Source organism: Trachemys scripta, chromosome 8, assembly GCF_013100865.1.
Source record: "Trachemys scripta elegans isolate TJP31775 chromosome 8, CAS_Tse_1.0, whole genome shotgun sequence".
In the NCBI taxonomy this organism is placed as follows: domain Eukaryota; kingdom Metazoa; phylum Chordata; order Testudines; family Emydidae; genus Trachemys; species Trachemys scripta.
Window position 1 is genome coordinate 6,613,540 of NC_048305.1, and position 22,554 is coordinate 6,636,093.

General features: G+C 51.1%; 1 protein-coding gene across 2 annotated transcripts in view; it reads left to right on the plus strand.

The window, feature by feature from the left end:
- The window catches only part of CAMK2A (calcium/calmodulin dependent protein kinase II alpha), a 73,038-nt gene extending 51,710 nt beyond the window's left edge, over window positions 1-21,328 (plus strand). Inside the window, exons 11-19 of one of the 2 annotated variants that reach the window (XM_034778366.1) lie at window positions 130-213; window positions 2,214-2,256; window positions 6,457-6,497; window positions 11,969-12,001; window positions 13,077-13,125; window positions 15,007-15,082; window positions 16,623-16,717; window positions 17,453-17,681; window positions 18,959-21,328. In XM_034778366.1, coding sequence (XP_034634257.1) covers window positions 130-213; window positions 2,214-2,256; window positions 6,457-6,497; window positions 11,969-12,001; window positions 13,077-13,125; window positions 15,007-15,082; window positions 16,623-16,717; window positions 17,453-17,681; window positions 18,959-18,962 — 654 coding nt within the window. In that variant the 3' untranslated portion in view covers window positions 18,963-21,328. The remainder of the gene's footprint in view (window positions 1-129; window positions 214-2,213; window positions 2,257-6,456; window positions 6,498-11,968; window positions 12,002-13,076; window positions 13,126-15,006; window positions 15,083-16,622; window positions 16,718-17,452; window positions 17,682-18,958) is intronic. The other variant, XM_034778367.1, reaches the window with a different exon arrangement.
- The last annotated feature ends 1,226 nt before the right edge of the window (window positions 21,329-22,554 follow it).

Consider the following 22,554-nt stretch of genomic DNA (forward strand, 5'->3'; position numbering starts at 1 on the left):
GCCAGAATGCGTGTGTGTGAGCATGGGAGAGCAACAGTGTGTGTGCGTACATGTGTGCACTTCCCCAGGTCCTCGGGTCTCCAGGTTTCTCCCCTCCACTAATGAGCGGGCTCTCCTTCTCTCTTCTAGCACCGCTCCACCGTGGCATCATGCATGCACAGACAAGAGACAGTGGACTGCCTGAAGAAGTTCAACGCCAGAAGAAAGCTAAAGGTAATTCGCAGGGCCCATCCCCGCCACCCAGGTACCTTTGGGAACCAGTTGGGAAATGCCCGATGAGTTTGTTTTCCTGAACAGAAGATGTGTCACAGGGTGGGAGTCCGGGTTATCCTGTGAGTTTGCATTTCAGGAGAGCCAGACTGGCCAGGGAAAGGAGAGGCTGAGCTGAGGGGCGGGACGTTAGAAACCAGGCACAAATGGATGTAAAAGAGGAGGTGGTTCGCCTGCCCCACCTGCTGTGTCTGACCAGGGTTGCTAGTTATTTTGAGGAAGTCATCTGTTGGGTATGTTGCAAGCAAGTTGGGAAATCCGTATTCCCCCCAGGACAGGAACGATGATAGACATTTATATAGCACCTTTCAGCCGCAGGGATGCCAAAGCTAAACAGTGCTCCAGGGTGTCTACGTCTGCCACTAGGGGGCAGCCCTTTTAACGGTGCACAGCAGTGCTACCACCACAGCGGGTGAGAGCTGGAGGGGAAGAAGGACTGTTGTATCCAATTAACAATGTAGGGGGAATTATAGGTAGGTAAAATGCTGGAGTAGAGACATCACCCGGCAGTTGGGGCTAACATCTCAATACACTGACAAAAAGTGCTATTGGATCTTGAAGGATCAGAAGGAGTCAGAACTTTGATTTTTCCATCTCATCCCAAAAGGCCACACCTCTAGTAACATAGTGCCCCCAGCACCATGCTGTGTATTCATTCCATACTGGCTTGTGAAGAAGAGTGCCGAACACTGGGTCATTAATACCAACCACTTCCAGCAGCGTATTACTGTTCATAGAATATCAGGGTTGGAAGAGACCTCAGGAGGTCATCTAGTCCAACCCCCTGCTCAAAGCAGGACCAACCCCAACTAAATCATCCCAGCCAGGGATTTGTCAAGCCGGGCGTCTGTTTCATGGAGGTCTCCAATCTAAGCAGTGATCTAGCCCTGCCCTTCGTTAGCCTGGGAGGGCTGATGGGTTTGCAGCACAAAGCAGGTGGCTCCAGACTGGTAACAAGATTGGCAAGAAAAGAAACTGGCAATAATCTATGTTTACTATTCATCTCAGCAAGTAATCAGATTAGTTCAGGTCTACACCTCTAAGTAGTAATCCGTTACTGTAACCAATTACTCAAATCTCATTATATGCGACCTGACAAGTTAGCAGAGTCGACTGGAAAACGGAAAACATTTCTGCAGTACCTTTTTTTCTGTTTTGGGTCAAATTTAGCTTTGATGGAAATTTCTCCCCCAGCTGTAATTAGTATAAGAAGTTACTTTAATAGCATTGGACCTGATTCTGACCTCCATTACACCCATTTAAATCTGGAGTAATTCCACTTGTTACAATTTACACAGACTAAACTGAAATCAGAGTACGGCCCTGCATGTCTGATGCTTCTTTTAATCTCACAGGTATAGGCAGTTTAGTAGCCAGCCCTGGGACTGTGGTTAGGGAGGCAAGTACAGCAGAATAAACTGTTATTGAGAAGTAAAAGTATGTGTTACTGGAGTGAGCAGAGTCCTGGCGTTTTGGCCATTTTCACTCTGTCAGAATCTCAGAAGGGCAGGTGATGTGGGGGGAATTTCTCAGAGGAATCTCAAGATAAGAAAACGTCCCAGAAACTCCCAATGGAAATCTCTCTGCTGGTCTGGTCCCGGTGCCTTTGGAACACAGGGCCAGAGAAATGATGCCACTGCATGGCCCATAAAAAGCCCCAGGGGAGAGCTCTAGATTGCCTTCACAAGAAGGTTGTAAATCATCCCATCCCTCCCATTACCACCCAAAGACTCGGATTGTAGGGCCCCTACCCAGGACCTGTTTCTACAGACTGTTTTCTGTGTCTGTTAATATCATCTCTGGACTACATTCATGCCCCTGTGCAACCTCCCACCAGCTCCAGCTGGTTCTGTTTTCCACCGGCTACCTTTGAATAGAAGGACAAACAGATGGGCCTGACCCTGAGCGGTCTCTCTTTCCTTTCTGCCTTTTGTGTATTTCAGGGAGCGATTCTCACTACGATGCTGGCAACCCGGAATTTCTCTGGTAGGTGTTGTCTTGGCACCTCACTCTCTTTACTCGGTTGCTTTGCATTTATTGTATACACTAGGTTTCGGGTGCTAGGTGAGAGCTGATTTGTACCCACAAACGCCAGCCAAACCCAGAAGCCTTACTGGTAAAGACTGGCGTAGACCATCCCCTCTGCATTTACTCCGTGCACATCCCTGTGGGAGCTGACCACGCGTGCTGCGAGTTCCTAATGGATGTCGTTCTGGGATGCACCACCAGGCTGGCAGCAGGGACGGTGACCTGGAGAAGGGAAGGGGGAGAGATGTATGGCCCAAGAGGGGGTGGAATCAAGGGCTTGGGAAATCACAGTTCCCGGAGATTTGGTCCTGAAGGGCTTTATATGCATTTGCCTGCTAGCAGTTCACGTGCAGCCGTGTTCACATCCTGGGGAGGTGCTGGGGCGGAGAAGGTGCAGCCTCTCTTTTCACAGCTCTGTGGCGAGTGGCTGGCGCTCAGATCCAGCCCAGAGGGGAAAGCTCCTTTCGCTGTAATAACCCCTCCCTCAGGCATGCCAGGAATGGGCCCCAAGGAGAGCTCTCCCAGCATCTCTGGGCAGAAGGGAAGAGAAAAAGCCTTTCGGGAAAGGTCCGGGTTCAGCCTCTATCTAGGTTGTGACTAATGAGAGGCAGATTTGGCCCAAGTCATGTGGGCCTCTCTGCAAACATCAGTACAAAGATGTGGAACCTAATCATGTAAAGGGCCCCCAATACGTTCCCCTTCCATTGAGGGTCCTCTGGGACGGGAACGGCAAACCCAAGGGCCTCGGGTGCCAATGGCTGGCCCTGCTGTGAGGGGGAGAACACCACTGTACCCATCATGGCATGCGAGTTATCAGGTTGTTTTCCCTGCAAGGCTGGTCTTGGAGTGCAGCCCTAAGTGAAAAGATCTCTCTCTGTGTGGGGGAGGGTGTTAGAGAGTCATGGAAAAATTGCCTTGCAATCTGGCCCTTTGGAAGCTGTCCAGGTACAGTCAGAACTAGACCACAGCAGCCCCCAGAGGCTGGAGTCTCTGTCTGTTTCCCTCCTTTCTTTTTCTGCATTTCCTTCTCTCCCTCTCTAGGGGAGAGTCCTGTGGTCAGATTTCAAGCAGGGTTAAAGCTACTGGGAAGTCTGGTCTGTGCCCAAAGGCTCCACCTCCTTCCCTTCCTCCCAGGGGTTCTCATACAGCTAGCACACGCCGGGGAGAGGGTTTTGTAGCCCATTGTCTACTCTTATGGGTTGCGCAGACATAACTAGCTAGCATCTTCTCTCAAAGTGCCTGTCCCGTGGGGTGTTCAGCAGACTTAAAGCAAACCCTACAGGTGGGAACTCACATAAAGGAATCATGAATTCCCAGATGATTCTTAAGTGTGGCACCAAACGAGATGTCTCACAATGAGTCTGAACCTCGACCCTCGAACTGACATTGAAAGCATCCCCTCTCCAACACAGGCCCCTGCAACTCCCTGTTGCAACCTGCCCACAGCCCTAGCGGAAAAGGCAGAGGAGGGAACTGGTACTTAATGTGCAGGGCTGCAGGCCTGACCTGGCTGTGTCCTCCAGAGAGGGGCGAATCTCTGACCTCAGGGGCCCACCCAACCGAGAAAAGGGGTCGGTGAGATTTGTTGTGGCCACAGGTGTGTTTTGACCTGGACCAGTCTCAGGTTTGTTCCACACTCATTCAGTATGAAGCAAAAAAAGATCTCTGTTAGAAAAACAACATATCGGTGACGGTAAAGCAGGTGACCACTTCTCGGTGCTAGACTAGAAGCTCTTCCGGGCAAGGGACCTCTTCATTTTGCATCTCAGACAGTGCAGAGGACATTGCAGCTGATTATTAGCAGTATTGTCGGTTGAAAAGACACGTAACTTTGGAAAATTGCTAACGGGTGGGTAGGCATCACAAAGAGTTTTCTGACCTATTATTGTTCTTGTTTGATCATTTTTTAGCTACCTAGCATCCAAAGCATGCTTGGGGCTTTACAGGCAATTCGAAAAGACACAGTTCCTACCCAAAAGTCTTGACAATCTAAATAACATTGCAGATTAGCTCTCACCAATCACCTGTATTCTAGGAAGACCCTGAAAACATACCTGGAGCTAATCTGTTTTTTTTTTTTTTTTTTTTTAAACAAAGGCTTGTGAACTGGCAATTCATAGACCATCAGGGTTGGAAGGGACCTCAGGAGGTCATCTAGTCCAACCCTCAGCTCAAAGCAGGACCAATCCCCAGACAGATTTTTGCCTCAGATCCCTAAATGGCCCCCTCAAGGATTAAACTCACAGCTCTGGGTTTAGCAGGCCAATGCTCAAACCACTGAGCTATCCCTCCCCCCCAGTTGTATGAACATAATGTGGGCTGTGAAAGCCCCTGGGGCATAATGCTGACCCCCCAGCCTCAGCAGCTGCTGGGAGTGGCCAGGAGGAAGTTTAACTTTCTTTTCTAAAGTCCTAACAAAATGTGCCCCCGCCCCAGCTGCTTCCACACCTCCTGTCCGAGGGCCTGAGTCTCCAGCTCCCTACGCCTCGCACCGTTGTTTGCACCAGTACACTCTGCCCTGGTGTAAACGCGACACCAGGTGCAGGGCAAAGGGTGAATCGGGGCCAGAACCTCTCAAGCCTGGGAAGGGGTTAGCTGGATGCCAGTTCCTCTGGGTGGGGAGAGGCAGGGAGGATGGAGGGTGTGCAGGCGCCAAAGGGATTGTGCACATGGGAGGAGAGCTGGGGAATTTGTGGGGGAGGGGAGGAGGACTCCAGATGCTGGTCTAGGGTGGAGGAACTGTGAGCGGTTCAGCTGAGGAATGGAGGGAGCCAGTGTCTATTCTGGGGCAGGTCTCTGGTCTGGGTTGTACCAGAGGTCAGAGCAGATGATCACAACGGTCCCTTCTGGCCTGGGCATGTGGGATTCTCTGAACAGGTGGCGCGATGGGGGTCGGGACAGGGCACTGTTTGGGTGGGATTGAAAGAGGATGGAGGGTGATACGCTTGCGTGGGGCAGGGCCTTATGGGAAGTCTCAGGAGCTGGACAGAGGATGGTTGGCACAGAGAGCTTGTGAAGTAGCTGCAGACAGTCAGAGCAGGGTGCTTGTCAGGTGGGTAAGAGGGAGCAGGAGGTGACTGGGAGGGAGGTCAGGTTGAGGACCGCTGGGGCCTGCAAGGGGCATTGGGATTGTTCAGCGGCTGGCGGTGAGGGTCAGCCCCAGGCATTTGTCGTGGGGGTGGTTAGGGTTTTGCTGACATGTGGCAGTTGTGGGGTACGTGGCGGGGTTGGAAGAGTTAAACACCCAGGGGGGATATTCTGTCAAGCCCTACTAAGGGCGAAGGGCCTGACCTTGAGCATTTAAGGCCAGGATGTTCAAAGCTACACCCCGTAGTCACTTCCCTTCCCGATTTCTGCCCAGGAATTCACCAGGGTCTCATCCCCCCAGCACGCTCATCTGACCCTTCCGCGTGGGCAGGCGGCTGCTGGAAGTTCATTATCTGTTTGCCAAGGGCGGCGAGCTGGGAGAGCGCCGGAGCGGCCCTGGGGGGATGGGGCCTGCGGTGATAGGTGGGCTCAAGGGAGGCCGTCTGCTTTTCATCATCGTCAAAATGTGGGCTGCAGCTGTCAGGTCGAGGGAATCGTAGCACATGACCCCGGCAGCATGGGGCTAAAATTAGAGAGAGAGGCAGGCAGGCAGTGCCACGGCACACTGCTTCTAGCTTCATACTCAGCTCCCCAAGACAAAGGCAGGAAGGGAAGCCCTGGGGCTGGACTGAGGCTCATGCACTGCTGTGGAGGACACTGGATCCTCACCGGCCACACTGCTGCATGACCCTTGAGTCCCGGCAGGAAGAAAACTGCCCAGAGACCTCTCCCTCTGCCCAGGCCTCTGCTATTTCCAACACTGCCTGTTGCCCAGGTTCCTCCGCGGAGCTGGCTTGACGTCGAGAGAAGTGGCCAGGGCCTCCGTCTCTGTGCAGGAGAAGGAAGGGCTGGAGTTGAGGTGTTCACCTCGCAGCTCAAGGGGCTGTGGAGAGAGGCTGCACCTGGGGCTGTTCTGCCCTGGGTCTGGAGCGCACCAATCCGGAAGGACTCCTGACCCCCCCCCTCCTCGCCCCTTTTGTTTGACTCCATCCTCCCTTATGCTGCTGATCCTCACTCTGTTGGCCTTGGCGCCTTGCCTGGCCCTGCTAACCTCCTACCTTGTCTCCGCAGGAGGGAAAAGCGGAGGCAACAAGAAGAATGACGGCGTGAAGGTAAGCGCTCCCTCCCGGCCGGTACAGCGCCCCGGGGGCCATTCCTTGGGGCTGCAGTGGATTCGGCTCTGCTGAGGGTCCCGCCGTGGCCTTCCTCTTTTTGAAAGTGAAGTTGGTAGCCATGCCTTGCTGGCCCGGCTCCTTGGCCACCATCCCCTTGTCCTTAGGTCAGAGGGCCCTTCCTCCCCCATCCCCCGCAGTTGGCAGAGCTGCAACAAGAGCAAAAGGGGAAAAACTGTAAAATGTGCAAAGCTCTCTAGGGAAAAGCTTGGCAGCTTGCAGATGGGAGAGCGGAGAAGATGGATGCAGAGGCTCCTGTTTGAATAATGCACTCTTCCGACACCCCAGCAGGAAGGTGATGTGAGGAGAACGCAGAAATTAACTTCCTCCTGAGGATTTTACTGCTGCTCAGCTGCCGGCAGCCCTCTCCACATGCCCCCCACTCTCTCCCCGTGGGGGCAGGAGGGATGGGGAAAGGAGAGGAGTCGAATGGGGGGGCGGGGGAGAGAAGGGATCAGGAAAGGAAGAGGGGAAGGGGAAAGCCAGGCTTGCAATTTATGCCTGGTGGGGAGAACCGAGGGTTCGGGCGAGCAGCAGTAATTCAAAGCGGAGGCATCCCAGAATCTCCCCCGCTCGTTAGCAGGAGAGCCCATGCAAATTCAGGGTCACCCAAGGGAGGCTGAGCACAAGGACCTGGAAGGAGCTGCCTGTGTTCAAATGAATAAATGAGCAGCATGAGCCAGGTCTCTGCAGAGAGTTTCACAGCCTGCCAATCCCATTCCTCTCGCTTCCCCAGCGGGTGGCACTGGGCCAGGGGGGAGAAGGGGGCAGCAGGGTGAGCCCGCCCATCCCCTCCCCCTCCAGCCCCAAATTCAAGAGTTAGAAATAATAAGAACAAATCCCATTTTACCTTAAAAAGAGTATGGACCATCCAGGTCTTTGTTTCTTCTGCCACATCAGGGTGAGCGACGGGGCCCCGTGTGCATGTGGTACCTACCGAGCTCAATCCCGCCTCCAGAGCCGGGCAGTCTCCTGGGGTGAGAGCCCAGTGGAAATCAGCTCTCTCCATTAATCACCTGTTCTAATGGCCTCTGGTGTGTGTGTAGGGGGGAGGGGGAGGCGCGTCATCATCCTTCCTCCCCAGAGGAGGGCGTGTGATCTGTGGGAAGGCCTCTCTGCCTGATGCCCGGGCCTGCAGGCTCAGGACAGACTGTGGCAGGGCAGCCAAAGAGGCCCATCCATCACAACGGTCCATTTTCTCCCCATATGATGGTCCGTCACGTGGGGTGGGGTGGGAGGGGGGTCCAAAATCTCTTGAAGTCATTGGGAGTCTTTCCACTGATTTCACCAGGGCTTGGGATCAGACGCCATGGGGACCTCCTCTCTCTGGGGCTTAACTTACGAGCTGTGCAGGGCCCCAGGATTCTGGGAGGGTCGGAGAATCAGGCCGGCCTTCCTCCCCCCGTGACCCAGTTGCTGGATGGGCTAAGGAGCTCTGGCAATGAATTGCTTCCTACCACTCTGGTACTGTTGGAGGAGGCCACGCCTGCAATGTTAATAGCATTTATAACCACAGAAATGCTGAATATGAGCTCAGCTCATTCTACCTCTGCTGCCAGCCTCTCCCCCTAACTCCTGAGATTCACCTGCAGGCCAAGGAATATTTTGTCTTGGTCTGCTGCCATCAGGAGGTAATGCTGCAACGTGAAGATCCCGCACAACACATGGAGGGGTGCCCTAGGTCAGAACTCGCTCTGTTAACATCCTGCACACTAGTCTGGTGGGGTGTGACACAGTAAGGCCCCAGACCAGGAGAGCCATGATCGTACCATGGGCACCTGTCAACCTGTGCCTCTCCTCTGCTATCCTGGCACTGCCAGAGGAATGTCACCAGGGGAAATAATCCCCCCCCCCCACAGGCATTGCTGATGCAGTGCAAGGGGTTGGGGGACAGGTAAGACAAACTGAAAGATGCTTTCTAAAGCTATGGAAAGAGAGAGCGATGGACCGGGAAGCCTGTATAGCGGCATTCCTCGGTTGGATTGCCCATCGGCAAGGCCCTTCGTGTTCGGGTTTTAGTTTGTTTAAAACTTGCTGGGAATTTATTGGTGTTTTATTACAAAACATTTGAAAACAGATGAAAATTGGTTCAAAAAATAACGTTAACGTTTTCTGGGTAAATATCGGGGTTAATATTGGGGGATGGGGGGACAGATGTAAAGCAACAAATAGAGAAAAGTAAGAGCATTGAAAGTAAAAGCAGTTTAATGCTGTGGTTTATTTCATGAATTGTATCTTAACAGTGTATACACATATTAACATGCGTGTGTGAATCTTCCACTACATTCCCTTACTCAACAGACAGCCTCACATTTACCCTTAGACTAACTTTTTATTAACATAAACACATCTGCATAATGTAATGCATTGGATTTGCTTAACGTAATCAGTAATTTCATATACTTGAGTGGTCCAAAATTTGGGTGAAAAGTGGTAAAATAATTACAAAATAATGGCGTTTGTAAAAGCTGGGAATGTTTTGGTAAAAATCAGTAAAAACTGAAAACAAAGGGCCTTAGCCAACCCTAAGGGGTAGTGTTGAATTAGACCTGTCACTTCACAAAGGTGGCTGTGCTGGTGGGAAACCGCTTTGATAAAGGTTCTTCGTGTTGGTTTTGTGGTGGCCACGAGGGTGAACACGGTCCTGCGTATGCAGCAGAGCACCAGGGTAACTGTAGGTAGATTGTTAGGAAAACAATCTTCGGAACCATCAAGATGGAAGGGTTTAGATTTCCAGTACCACATCAGTCACTTAGGTTTGTATCCTTCAGTTCTGAACCTTGTCTCATGGGCCTGTTATCACCCAGCTCTGGAGAGCGTGTGAACCTGGGGCAGAGTTCTGGATGATTTTGGATTGCCATGACTGCGTTTTCTGGGCACCAAGGAGGGACAGCCTGGGTAGGTGGCTGGAAGCCTCTCCTCCCTGCCCCCGTGCCATGATACAACTTGATGGGAAGATGGGAGAAGTGCTACCTTCGTGGGAGGCAGGGCAGAGGAAGAGCTCCTGCTGAAACAACAGAGGTGTTAGTTCTTTCCCAACGGACCGTTCAGTAGCACCATTCCCCACACCTTGCTGCCCGGGCCAGCCCAGAGGCACCGTTCTCACCCAGGGGCATGGCTTCCATCCCAGCAGCCTCCGGGGCACAGAGGAGTGGAATGTTCAGGCTGGCAGCCGGACATGCCCCGGGGCGAAGCTGGCGTGACAGACTGTGGGCAATCTGCAGAAATCAGGGCACGTGCTGGATGTGTTCATTTCTTTGGTTTGTGGTTTTAACTTAGCTGTAAAAGTGGGACAGTGTCTTGAAAACTCCATGGTCTCTTTGAGGGACATCATTGTAACTCAGGCCATGTGGTCTGGTATGATGCTGGATGGGTTGTGTCCTCCTTTGGGGGAACCCATTGGGTTCACCGTCCCATGACAGCACACTGGTCCCAGGTAGCAGATCCACCATTCCTGAGTTACTGTCTCATCCCTGAGTTAATGCAGCCCTCACGTTATCTTGCAAATAGTTGGGAAGCAGGGTTCCTCGGACTTCTGCTACCCCCTGTCCTGCTAGTGCAGACATCCAGCAGTGTAGCTCTGTGGGTTTGGAAACCTGCAACCCCCAGAGGTTCTTTTCCCATGAAACAGTTTTCACACGGCCAGAATTTCCCTACCCACAATGCATGGAGGCCATTTTGGTCCTCCTTTTCCTGGAGGATACAATACATTCACTGCCCTGTGTGGTGTCACATCCTGTTACATTGTAAATGAATGCAATCACTGCCCCATGTCCCATCCTGTTACGTCCTAAATTAATGAAGTCACTGCCCCATGTTGCATCCTGTTACTGTACGTCCTAAATTAATGCGGTCACTGCTTTGTGTTGCATCATGTTCCGTCTGAAATTTCTACCCTGACTGCCTCGTCTCCCATACTGAGTTAGTGAAAGCTCTTGACCCTCCTGGCATCTTCCTATGTCCTGAATCAAGGTAGCTGTCACTAGGCTTTCTCATCAGGTTTCACCCTAAATACAGCGGTTGCCACCATCTAGCCGTCCGTCGTGTTTGAGGATGTATATATGTGCCGGGAGACGAATTTAGGACATCCCGTGATGCCAGCAGGGTGGTGGTAGCTGTGCTAATGTAGGATGGAACCTCATGAAATGGCTGCACTCATTTAGGGTGCAAAGGGAGGAACAAGTGGTAATGAGCATTAGTGGACTTGGAGGGCTCTTTATAACACAGCCCATCGTGATGGGATACTGAGCTTTATCTCACAAGGGGCATGCATAGCTTTTGCCCACCGCCCCGTTGGCAGTGGGAGGTATGTCTATGCCTAATTCAATGTGCCAGCACCAAGCCTGTTATCTTGGCATGGCAGCTGATGTGTTTTGCATTGGCCTTTACTGTTGTGGGAATTCCCAGTTCCTGCCATCTTCACTACCATCTCCTAGCATCATGGAAGTCAAAGTGGAATGTGTTCTTAGAGAATTGATAACCCTGCTGTACATCCTAGAAGTTAGAGATAGAGAAAAGGTGGTAGGTCATCTTGCCCATCTCTTTGAAGAAGTCTCCAAACCAGCAGAAGGTGAAAAGAAGCTGGGTGCATAAGCCAAGAATCTGCAGGAGGTGCCCAGCAGTATTTTGGGGTAATAGGCAGGAATCTGTTCCAGGGGTCTTTTTCTCCAAGGAGTCCAGAGCATTCTTGGGTAGGAGTCAAAGTATATACATAGGGTCTTCTCTTTTGAGGAACTCAGCTATGTTTTAAGGAGATAGTCTAGGTGCTAGAATTATACCCAGGACACTTTGACTTGGTTTGTTCAAGAAGCACTCTGTAGCACACTCCTGGATGTAAAAATTACTCCATAGAGGACCTGCAACTGAGCAATTCCAGTGTTTATAACCACCACTTGCTCACATGCAGGATCAGGGTAGAGGGAAATTTAGTTGGTGAAGAGGATTAGAATACTAGCATCTCCCCTGGTTTCAGATCCTTGTATAGTCACAAGTAGAACGAGTTTGGTGGTCTCGTGCTAGTTCCTAGTGGATGTTTGTCCACACTGCACAATTTGGCATGATTGGTTGTCATTGCTCGGAGAGGCTCAGTTTTGGACTAGCAAGGCTAGGACCGAGTTGCACAGGCAGAGCTGTGCACGGATCCAGAATTGGAGTAGCCGATGTTGCGGCAGATCAGGGCTGAGAGGCATTGGTGGAGCTGTGTTGGGGAGCTCGCATAGCATTGGCTGCACTGTGTTTCACCTTAGCTAGTGGCATCGGTTTCTCACTTGGAGTGCCAAATTTACCCCCAAATTCCCCCCTGCAAAAGGACTGTGAAGGGCGGCTCAGGAGCTGCTGTCTCCCATGTGCTGCTCTCTGCCTTTCTCACTCTGTGTCTCTCCCTGTCCCATCTCTTCTCCTTGTTTTTCCAGAAAAGAAAGTCCAGTTCCAGCGTTCAGTTAATGGTGAGTGTCCTTCGTCTTCCTCAATGCCGCTAATGCTGGGCCTCTCAACATGTGCCAGCCTACCCCGTTCTTGGCGCTTACCTTTGACACGGGGGGTAGGGAACAGGGGACACTAGGGTTGGAGGGAACATTTTCAAAGCAGTATCACCCCCAGATCCCTTGAACAGGGTTGGTGGTGCCCAAGGCCGGCGGGAAGCCAGCTGTGCTTCCTGCTGGCAGGTTATCACGCATTTCTCCCAGTCCTCCTGTCTGCAGGCCGCATCAGTCCAAAGAGCCTTGAAAAAACACCTTACGTGGCTCTGCTGGAACTGTACGATCACGGGAATCATACACCAATAGCAGCCCTTGCCAGCCCGCACCAGTGGATTATGGGTAATACATAAACACGCCTTGACTGGGATGAGCTAGTGGAATGGTTCCTCTAGCTCAGCGAGCAGACTCACCTTTCCTGGGAAATTTGGAGAGTGGATGGGTTCAGCGGCCCCGGCGCCTCTCCGTGCAAATCTGTGTCTCGCTCGGCGGTTTGTCTCAGCCTTTGGTAGTCCATGTGGGTCTCGGAAGCCCTCTCTGTTTTATTGTCCATTTCTCTCCCTATTATGCAGTCCATGTGGTCTCTCTCACTCCTGCACAGTCCCTTCGCTCTCTCATCGCAGTTACCTCTCTTTGTTAATTTGTACATTTCTTTTCCGATTGTACAGTCAACATGTCTTTCACCCCTGCACAGCCTCTCCCTGCCCTTTCCGGCTGCAGTCCTAGGAACCTTTGACACCCCTCCCCCCCAGATCCGCCCTTTGTATGTCACTGTAGATGGTTGCAGGAAAGGCACGTCCACTCCTACAGACACCAGCCCCGTTCTCTTTGGCTACAAGGTTTGAAAGTCAGGGAGGGCACTGCAGTTACTAAGCTAGAGTGGTGGTTGTTGGCTGGCTCGGTCAGCTGGTGTTTTACCTGGTTTCGGTCCGTTTGCAGAGTTGGGTAGAACCTGGGTGACGGATTGCTGAGCGCACAGGAGCCTTCTAACAAACAGCGTAGAGTGGGTCTTACGTTTCCTCTCTCCTTTCTGTTCTTTGCTCAGGAGTCTTCGGAGAGCACTAACACCACCATTGAAGATGAAGACACCAAAGGTACAGTGAGTGGCCTCCAGGCGTCAGGGAGAGAGGTGCAGGGATCCTACCCTTGTCGCTGGACCCTCCCAAGTCAGACACAGTTACTGTCCATACAGTATAAACTCAGTTGTGCCTCAGTTTTCCAATCTGTAATATGGGGATAATGATACTGAAAGTGCTTCAAGATGAAAAGCGCTAAATCAGAGTTAGGTGTTGTTATTACTAGGATATCCAAGTCTCTGTGAACATATTGGGCTTACACTAGGGAGAAATTTGGCCCGTTTTATCTGTGCGCCCAAGGGATCACTGTAGAAGAGGCAGATGACTGGCCTCAGTTTTGATCCCTCTCTAATGCACAGTGTTTTACTCCAGAACGTCACCGCAACAGGCTGTTCTTTATGCGGCGATATACGATTAGCCCTTGCATTAGTCTGACCCTGCCAGAATCCATCCCACCACTTCCCCAGGGATCTTCCCAGTCTTTGCAAGTGCTTGAGCTCAGCGAGCCCTTGCCCCACTCTGCAAGTGCCGCCCTCCCCGCTTAGCTCTTTTTCGTGCCTGTCCCTTCTGACACTGCCGCTGGAGACAGTCTGAAAAGTTAATCAGCCTTTGGGAAGAGCCTAGGGAGGAAATACCTCCCTCCTGCCCGTCAGGGCCAGCTTGCCAAGAATAGCCTGGGGAATAATTGTTCAGCGCTAATTTGTAAAGTCTCCCCAATGAAGTGAACCCAACAGCAAGTGATGTGGACTCTGGCCTGACATTAAAGTTAATTGAAAATTCGTCCTCACAGGGAACAATTCCCAAGACAGGGGATGGAAATTAACATTTCAAAGGGTGGAAACACTTCAGGCCGAGCATGCAAGAAAGGCCCAGGGCTAGATATTTATTTTTATTAATGACCTTCTCTCTCTCTCTTCCCCCTTTGGTGTAATAAAAAATTAACTCTACGTTGTGAGTCACACAGACTTCTGGTCTGCATCTGACTTGGACTTCATTAATAAGCACCGGGGGTAGTTATGACAGACTCCTTCGGAAGTGCCAGCGAGTATCACTGGACTCATCCCAAGCAGGGTTAGACTTAACCCAGATCCAGCTGGGAACAGGCGTGGAGACGCAAAACATCAGCCTGGCCCCTGCTGAGAGTGACATTTGCTGGTTTTCTCCTGGCATTTTCTGTGGGCAATGGATGGAGGCAGGTGGGATTCCAAGGTCAGAAATTCCTTCTGAGACATGCAAGGAGAACCCTTTTCTCCAGGCAAGGCTAGTTTAGTGCACCTCCTCCTACCTTGGGCAGAGGCAAGAGGTGTTTTTTGGCTCGCGTGGTAGAAGTGCCACCCACAGAGTAGGATGATCCCAATTTAAGCCTCAGCTGTGATCACAAGCAGGATGGACACCCAGCCACCAGATGAGGGATCTGTTAGCTGGATCCAGCCACCCTAGTGTTTGGCTAGAAGTATGCAGCACGGCATTCCGGCTAGTGAGAAGGATAAAAAGTCTTGGGAGAGTCCAGCAAAGTTCAGTTGCTTAGAGATGGTTAAACTGATGGAGATGTACTGGCCAGATGGTGATGCTGAGGTCACTCAAGACTCCATGCCACCATTTTATACCACAGGTTTTTACAAAACCCTTTAGTTTTTGTAAAAAGAGATGAACATAAATAATTCCTGTAAGTGTCCCTGATTCTGAAGGAGCTTCCTCACTTGCTATGGTTAGAACTTTTCTATCTCATTGTTTCCAGGCCCTTTCCTGCTCCCATCCATCCAGGCAGGAATCCCCACTTTCCATCCTCTGGGCCCCTCTCCACCGACAAGTTTTCTCAAGTGAATGGGTGAATGGGGATGCCCTTTTTCTCATGGGGGACCTCAACATTTGTGCTTTTTTTTTTTTTTAAACCAACAGTACGAAAACAAGAAATTATTAAAGTAACAGAGCAACTGATCGAAGCAATAAGCAATGGAGACTTTGAGTCCTACACGTGAGTGTATCTGGGGTGGGTTCTGACTGTATAACGGGGAGAGGGGGAGTTTGGCTCCGCTAGCTAAGTGCGGTGCAGTTAGCCACACCACTGCCAAGTGCTCTCGGCTGTGAAAAAGGAGTAGGTTGGTTTATGTGGCCATCCATTGGAAAATGTCAGGTTGCTAAGATGGTGAGGCCCAGAAAAAGTAAGGAGCTAGTTCAAGACTCCAGAGGGTCAGCGTCAGAGCTGGGCCTGGAATTCAGGAGATCTGATTTCCCCATCCCATACTCAACCCAAACCACTGGACCATGCCGCTGTCCCCTCATTATAATGGGTGGGTGCATTTTATGGATTGCTACAGGATGAATAATTGTAATTGTGATTTATGATGGAGGGAGGAATGTTCTTTCCACACATTATTACTTGGAATTGCCATGTGGTACTTTAAAACATAGCAAGTTTCTACTAGCTGACCAAAGTACTACTCAAAGACATTCCTGCCTACAAACTCCTGTGTCCAAAGCCTATTTAAGAGTGACTGCTGAGCTCACACAGATCGCCGTTCCTGCCGCAGAGACCAAGAGCAGGGGTTTATTGGTATGGAGCAGGGTTAGGTTTTTATTCGGGTTTTATTTTATCTCAGAAAAGAGGTCAGAAGCCTATTCTAGCTCTGCAAACGCTTAGGTAGTGTATCGCAAAGACCCAATTCCACGTGGTGGTGGAGTACCGTAATCCTCGCCCTGAATTCTTGGGATTAGCTCAGAGCACACGATTTTTCAGCTAAGTCCTTCTATACCTCATTAAGGGGGATGTGCAAAAGGCAGCTCGGGTCCAGGCGGAGGGGCCACCTAGCAGCTTCAGTACAAGTACTTTGGATGTTGCAAAACCTTGTTATTCTGCAAATTCAGAATGCAGATCTGGCCCCCTTTATCTGAACCCTTTGCAGCTCAGGGGGATTTGAGTAAATGGATCTGACTTGGGCCCATCTACATGATGGAGCTTCCCCCTGCTTGGTTTTGCTGTCAGCTGCAAGCTATCTCCCAGGTAACATTTTATGTCCATTGCACAGGGATGAATTGTGACTGGCATATTGCCCTGTTGCTTTTCTGTACAGTTATGCCAGGGATGCTGATGCTAACACTATGAGACACAGGGCTTGTCTCTCCCTAAAGTTCTTGGTGCTTTATTCCAGCAGCTCCTGCCGTTAACTCCCATCCTGGAAATGTGAAGATAATCCAGAGGAATATTTGGGGATCTTTAACTATGTCTTTTAAAAGGTTGCTAGGTGGTGCATGCATCTGTGTAGCCCTTGGGCCAGGCTGAGCAAACAGTGGGGTACGTTGTTCCTCCTGTCAGAGAACTGTCATTCTTAGCAGGAGCAAATCTTAGGTGAAGTGAGAGAGAGCTGGGACAGAGAGAGGGGATGTTTTACTCTATATTCCAGAAGAGACCCCAGAGCTGGGATGAATGTATTGTTATGTAGCCACATTCCCGGAGACCTTCCAGTTTGAAACAACGAGATAATCTCCCCCCTCTCTCTGGGCTTTGGCTTCCTCAGGAAGATGTGTGATCCTGGAATGACTGCCTTTGAGCCCGAGGCCTTGGGGAACCTGGTGGAAGGACTGGAGTTCCATCGATTCTACTTTGAAAACTGTAAGCAGCTTCTTTCCGCCCAAGAGGCTGTTGACCTCTCATGTTGATATGCTTTGATGTCGCTTGGAAGAGCTGGGTGGCTGGGCTGGGGCGTCTCTGGATCTCCTCGGAGTCTCCTGGCCATCCCAAAAGATCTAGGTGGGAAGCAAATCAAATCTGTTCAATAATTTGAACTGGGGATCGGCTGGCTCGTGGAATGGTGTTTTGGTTAGTAAATGTTTTATAGAGCAACCCCTTCCCCGTCCAAGGTCTGGTCTATACTACCCGCCTGAATCGGCGGGTAGAAATCGACCTCTCGGGGATCGATTTATCGCGTCCCATTGGGACGCGACAATCGATCCCCGAATCGGCGCTCTAACTCCACCAGCGGAGGTGGGAGTAAGCGCCGCCGACAAAAAGCGGCAGAAGTCGATTTTGCCGCCGTCCTCACAACGGAGTAAGTCGGCTGCAATACGTCGAATTCAGCTACGCTATTCACGTAGCTGAATTTGCGTATCTTAAATCGACTCCCCCCTGTAGTGTAGATGTACCCCAAGCTGTGTTGATGCAGAAACGATCCCATGCTGCATGGCTCCAGTAGGAAGTCTGCTTGCTAAAGTATCTCCCCTTTCCGTATGGCTACAGCCTGTGGTGGTTAGTCAAGGAGAGAGGAGATTCCCCACTCACATAGGAAGAGTTGGGTGCACACAGGACCCCTGCCTCTGTGTAACTCCACCTGCCTTCCCCCATGTCCAGTGTGGTCCAGGAACAGCAAGCCAGTGCACACCACCATCCTGAACCCGCACATCCACCTGATGGGAGATGAGTCGGCCTGCATCGCCTATATCCGCATCACACAGTACGTCGATGCAGGCGGCATCCCACGCACTGCCCAGTCTGAGGAGACCCGCATCTGGCACCGCCGGGATGGCAAATGGCAAATCGTTCACTTCCACAGATCTGGAGCACCTTCCGTTCTACCGCAGTAAGCCAATGAGAAACCGTGGCCGTTTCCACCGGCCAGTGACTCCTGTTCGTCAGGCACGGAGACTAGAATGGCAGAGGAGAGTAGGGGTGAAGGGATAGAGGCCCCACTGAGGGAACTGAATGGACCAAGAGTCATTCTGGGTCCTTGTCTCTAACAGTGGCTGACGCCTTATGCTCTAGAGAAGCTTAATAGGCTTCACAGAATGCACCTCGCTGTGCAGAGCTCTGCCTCGGGGATTGTCCTGGCCCCAGCTGGGGATCAGCTCGTACCTTGCAGCACTAGGACTGACACCCGTGTAATTTTATCCTAGATAGTGTCGAGGCTAATTCAGGCCAATTTTCCCGCCACCCCCGCGCTGAGCCATTCAGTCGGGTTCTCCAGCCAGGTCCCAGGTACAGTGTGTGATCTGCCCCCAACTCCTGTGCCATGCTGGCTGGAGTGGGGTGGGACGGGGAAGAGGAATAGGTCCAGAACTGCAATGTGTGTCTGTGGAGAGAGTTAGGGGAAAAGCTAGCAGTCCCCCCTGCTGATCAAGGGAGGTGTGGAGAACCTGCCCCTGCCCTGGGCGGAGCTGTGATGGGGGTGGGGAGGAGACTTCCTGACTACCCAGGGGACTCTGGTTCTGAGCACAGAGCTCTGGCAGCACCACGCAGCTCACACTCCACCCCCCGCCGCACTGTAGCGTGACCCAGGGTCTCCCTGTGACTGCAGGTTTGGAAGCGTTCTCTGGCCTGGCCCTGCATTCTTGTTAAATGCCTCATGCTTTTTTCCCCCTCCAGCCTGCTACGCTCTTTTTCCACATCCAGCTTGTGGCTTCTGCCTGCTAGATCCATTCTGCATTGGAGCGGGAGGGGGCATCTGGGAGGAGGGGCAGGAACATCCAGCTAGGAAATGGGATAAAATTCTGTCTGGATTCTGTGCATGACCCAGTCACGAGCCTTAGGGCCTGATCCTGATGGTGCCCGGCCCTTGCAAACTCCCACGGCAGTCAAGTGTCTCATGTCCTCTCTCTGCTGGGAGATGCAGGCACTGCGTCCCCTCCCGATCATGTGCATGGGCTGGATTCTCCGTTAGCACAATTGGAGTCAATGTGGCCCAGTGAGCGGCTGCGGGAAAAATCAAACCCAGGTGAGGTGTCTGATCCGGGGCGGGGTCGCTGGTTAGCTCCTGCGAAAGGGCAGGGCAGAGGCGGACACAAGAGACATGCCCATGAGGCCCTTCTGAAGGACAAACGGAATGAAAAGTCTCCCCCCCCCCCACCTTGTGTTTTCCAGCTGAAGCGTTGGCCACTCGGGCCAGGTTTGTCACTGCCTCACTGCGAAGGGAATACCCACCCCCCTCCTTCACCTATGGAACTTGGCTGCTGGATCTACTGCTTGGCTCTTGCTGGAATTCCTCCTGCCCACCTGGCTCCTCACCAAAAACAAACAAAGGACAACCAGGCCCGAACGAGCTTCAAATTGACTTCTCTCTCTCTCTCTCTCTCTCCCCATACTGTCACCTTTGAGCACAGCAAGCTCTGTCAGGACCTGTGCGCAGGTCCCACTGCTTCGGCATGAAACCATCCGCGGTAAGACAATTACAAACAAGTGGCCAACACACCGAACGTGTCTGAGGCGAAGGCCTGCACCCGCCGCCTCTCCGGAACTCACAGATCCCCACGCATCCTCCCTCACGGATCAGTGCGTTTCTCATAGGACGGGATAGGACTCCTATTCCACCTCCATCCTCACCTCTGCCTGGGAGTCTCCGGGGACCAAGGCAGAAGGGTGGAGCCTGAGGGGAGTTTCAAGCTACTTTGGGCTGACCGAGGTCTGGGGCCACCTCCTCTCAGCACCAATGGGGTTTGCCTTATTGGTGTCTAGGTACCTAGTCTGATGCCCTTGACCTTGGCATGTTCCCCACACCGCTCCCCCTCAGGGTTCCTGCCCTCCCAGTTCTTCTTTGCAGCGACAGCTGAAGGACATCTGCTTAAACTCTTTCAATATCCTACTCACCTGCTACTCTAGGGCGAGTAGGGTTTTATTGTGACGGGTGAGTAAAATATATCCTTTGTTTCTCTTCCTGGAAATGGCTGAGCAGACAATTAGCATGCGAACTCACTGGACTGGGCAGGCCCAGTGAATTCTCACGCTAATTTTGACCATGCTGGTCAAATGTGAACATTTTCCTTTCTTTCTCCCTTCTCCCTTTGGAGCGGGGCTTAGAGATGCTGGGAAAAGAGAGTGAGAGATTAAGAAAACAATTTCAAGTGCTTTATTGGCACAATAAGGTATCCAAGTGCAACTAAAGTTGAGAGATCAGCTCTCTGTGCAGAGAGCAGTGATAGCCATGGTTATAGGTTGGGTGTGGTAGCTGGCTCTTCTTCCGCAAGCATTATTTATCCATTCCTGACTCAGTGATAGGAACTGTTTCACCATCATCCAATACATTGCAGGTGGTCTTCTTTACCCTCGGCCAATTTAAGAGACCAGCTCCAAATATCTAGTGTTGAATCTACCCCTTTGCCCCCACATTGCTCTTTCAATCTGCCCTCCAAGACTCAATTTTCTCTTCATTTTTAAAGGCCACCCAAAACCAGGAACCAAAACCCTTCCCCATTAATCAGCTTCAGGAAATTCACAGTATTGACAACACTGGTGCTTAAGGAAATAGAGCCGGCTGTTCATTTGAGAGAGAAAAATAAACTGACCACATGACACCTTCCAGCAAAGATGGCGAATGTAAACTTTAGTAATAAAACTTTGAGGAATCCGATTATGCTTCGAAGAAACAAACAAGCCTTTAGCTATCTCTTCTACTTTGAGCGCATGCCTTTTTATAGGAAAAAGAAACCTACCGTGTATTTCGTAAATTGATTTTGAGTATTTGCTGGATCTTTATGTAATAACTAGAAATATTGAACGTTTTGGGGGGTGGGAATTTTTGGGGAGTTGTTGGATTTTGGGAGGTTGTTTTTGTTTTGTTTACATGTGGGAGTGGCTTGGTAACAAAGCGATGGTCATAGTGAAGGTGGCCCCAAGAGGGCAGGGTGGGGAAAGTTCCATAGCTGGTTTTCTTGTGAACCACGTTGAGCCCCTTAAGACACATGGGACTTGTGGTAATGGGGTCGTTTCTATTTGCAATGGAAATGTTTGAATGTCAGAAGTGCCCATTTGAATGGAGACAACTGGACGGTGAGGCATTTCTGGGCTGAAGTTGCAGGTTCTGCAAGGAGAGTTGTCATCTCCAAGGGACATCTGAGCCGGCTGGCAGGAATACAGCAGGCATGGGTCATTTCTGAGCCTGTGCATTTTCTTGAATGATAAACAACCATCCGGTGGTTCTTCCGGTGCCACCGTTATGTCAGTCTCATGACATCGGGAGGGGCTGGAAAAACGTCTATTTTTGGTAGAGGTATGAGAGGCGTGATCTGGTTATTTTTTGATAATCCTTCCATTTCCTGTTCTCTTTTTTCCAACTGCAACTTCTTTACTCTTTGATGTGAAGTTACTGCAGTGCACTTGCGCTGCTCGGGGACTTTCTAACTGCACTTTCTTCATTTGCATGACGTTTAACTTTATAGACGGTGCGTGTATTTAGAAACAAACAAACAAAAATGCTTGTTTTGGACAAAAAAAACAACAGTGTATTCTCAATGTAAATTCTGAATGGTGTATTTTGCCTTTTCCGTGGTTTTCAAGTGCTTAGCTCACCATCAAAGCAGGCCGACCGCCTGCTGAAACACAGCCATGTTTGCGAAGTGCGAAAATATTTTCGCGTTGGACGTGAGGGGAAGAAATCCAAGCAGCCGGGGCATTTAACAAGCTTTAGGAGGCATGTTCTATGAGATTCCACTGACCCCATCGTGAGCTCATTGTGTGAATGGGCGTTGAGTGTGCCTTTTTAGGGACGTATCAGCCAGGTTCTTTGCTGGTGGAAATCAGTGTCGGTCCATGAAACTCAATGGACCTATACTGATTTACAAGGGGGCGACACTGACTCACGCCGGCTGAGAATCTGGCCCAGAATCTTCTCTTAAACAGGCACTCTCATGCTGGGGAGAGAGGATCAGCCTTTTAGGGTTGCTTTTTCACAGTGTTTTTTTCTTCCTGTGTTTGCTTAGTGCCAAAGCTATTTGTGTCTAAATGAGGGCGTTGGCTTTTTCACAGCTTACTGTGCTCCTCTAGAACCTACCGTGAAGCCAACTCCGATGAGGTGTCTCATCCACCTATTAATCACCCTGCCGTCTGGGCAGCGGCAGTATTTTGGATGTTGTGAACATTCCCAGGGCGCTGGCCGGATCGTGATTTAATTGCAGGATCAGCCATTAAGGCTGCGGCTGTGCTGTCGAGTTCCAGCATCATAATCGGCCCCCCGAGTGTAACTCCGCCCGTGGTGGCTGTAGTTTGAGTCCGGCCTGCACATAGAGCTTCTACCTTTGCGACTGATGGTGGAACTGCACCCGTGATGAGTTCTGACCGTAAAGAGCAGCTGGACTGGACAGACGGGGGGAGGTAGGGTGACCAGACCGCCTGATATTAGGGGCTTTGTCGTATATACGCAACTATACCCATCCCCTCTCCCCCAAAAAGTGTCCTGATTTTTCACCTTTGCTCTGTGGTCACCCTAGGGGAAGGGGGGTGCTGGAGGCCGGGCTTAGAACACAAATACCTTTGAGACCATGGAGAGGAGCGCAGAAGAACGTTCACCTTTGTGCAGAAATGTTCTCCTTTCGCTATAGGAGAGCCTCCTTTGAAGGGATGAAGCTGATTGGGTGCCATGGTAACACTCACCTCTGCTGCTAGGGCCGAACAGCCACACCCACCTAGGCGCCACCCATTTCTGCACCCAGTTTGGCTTTGCTTCCAGCATGGTGATGGCCTGACTC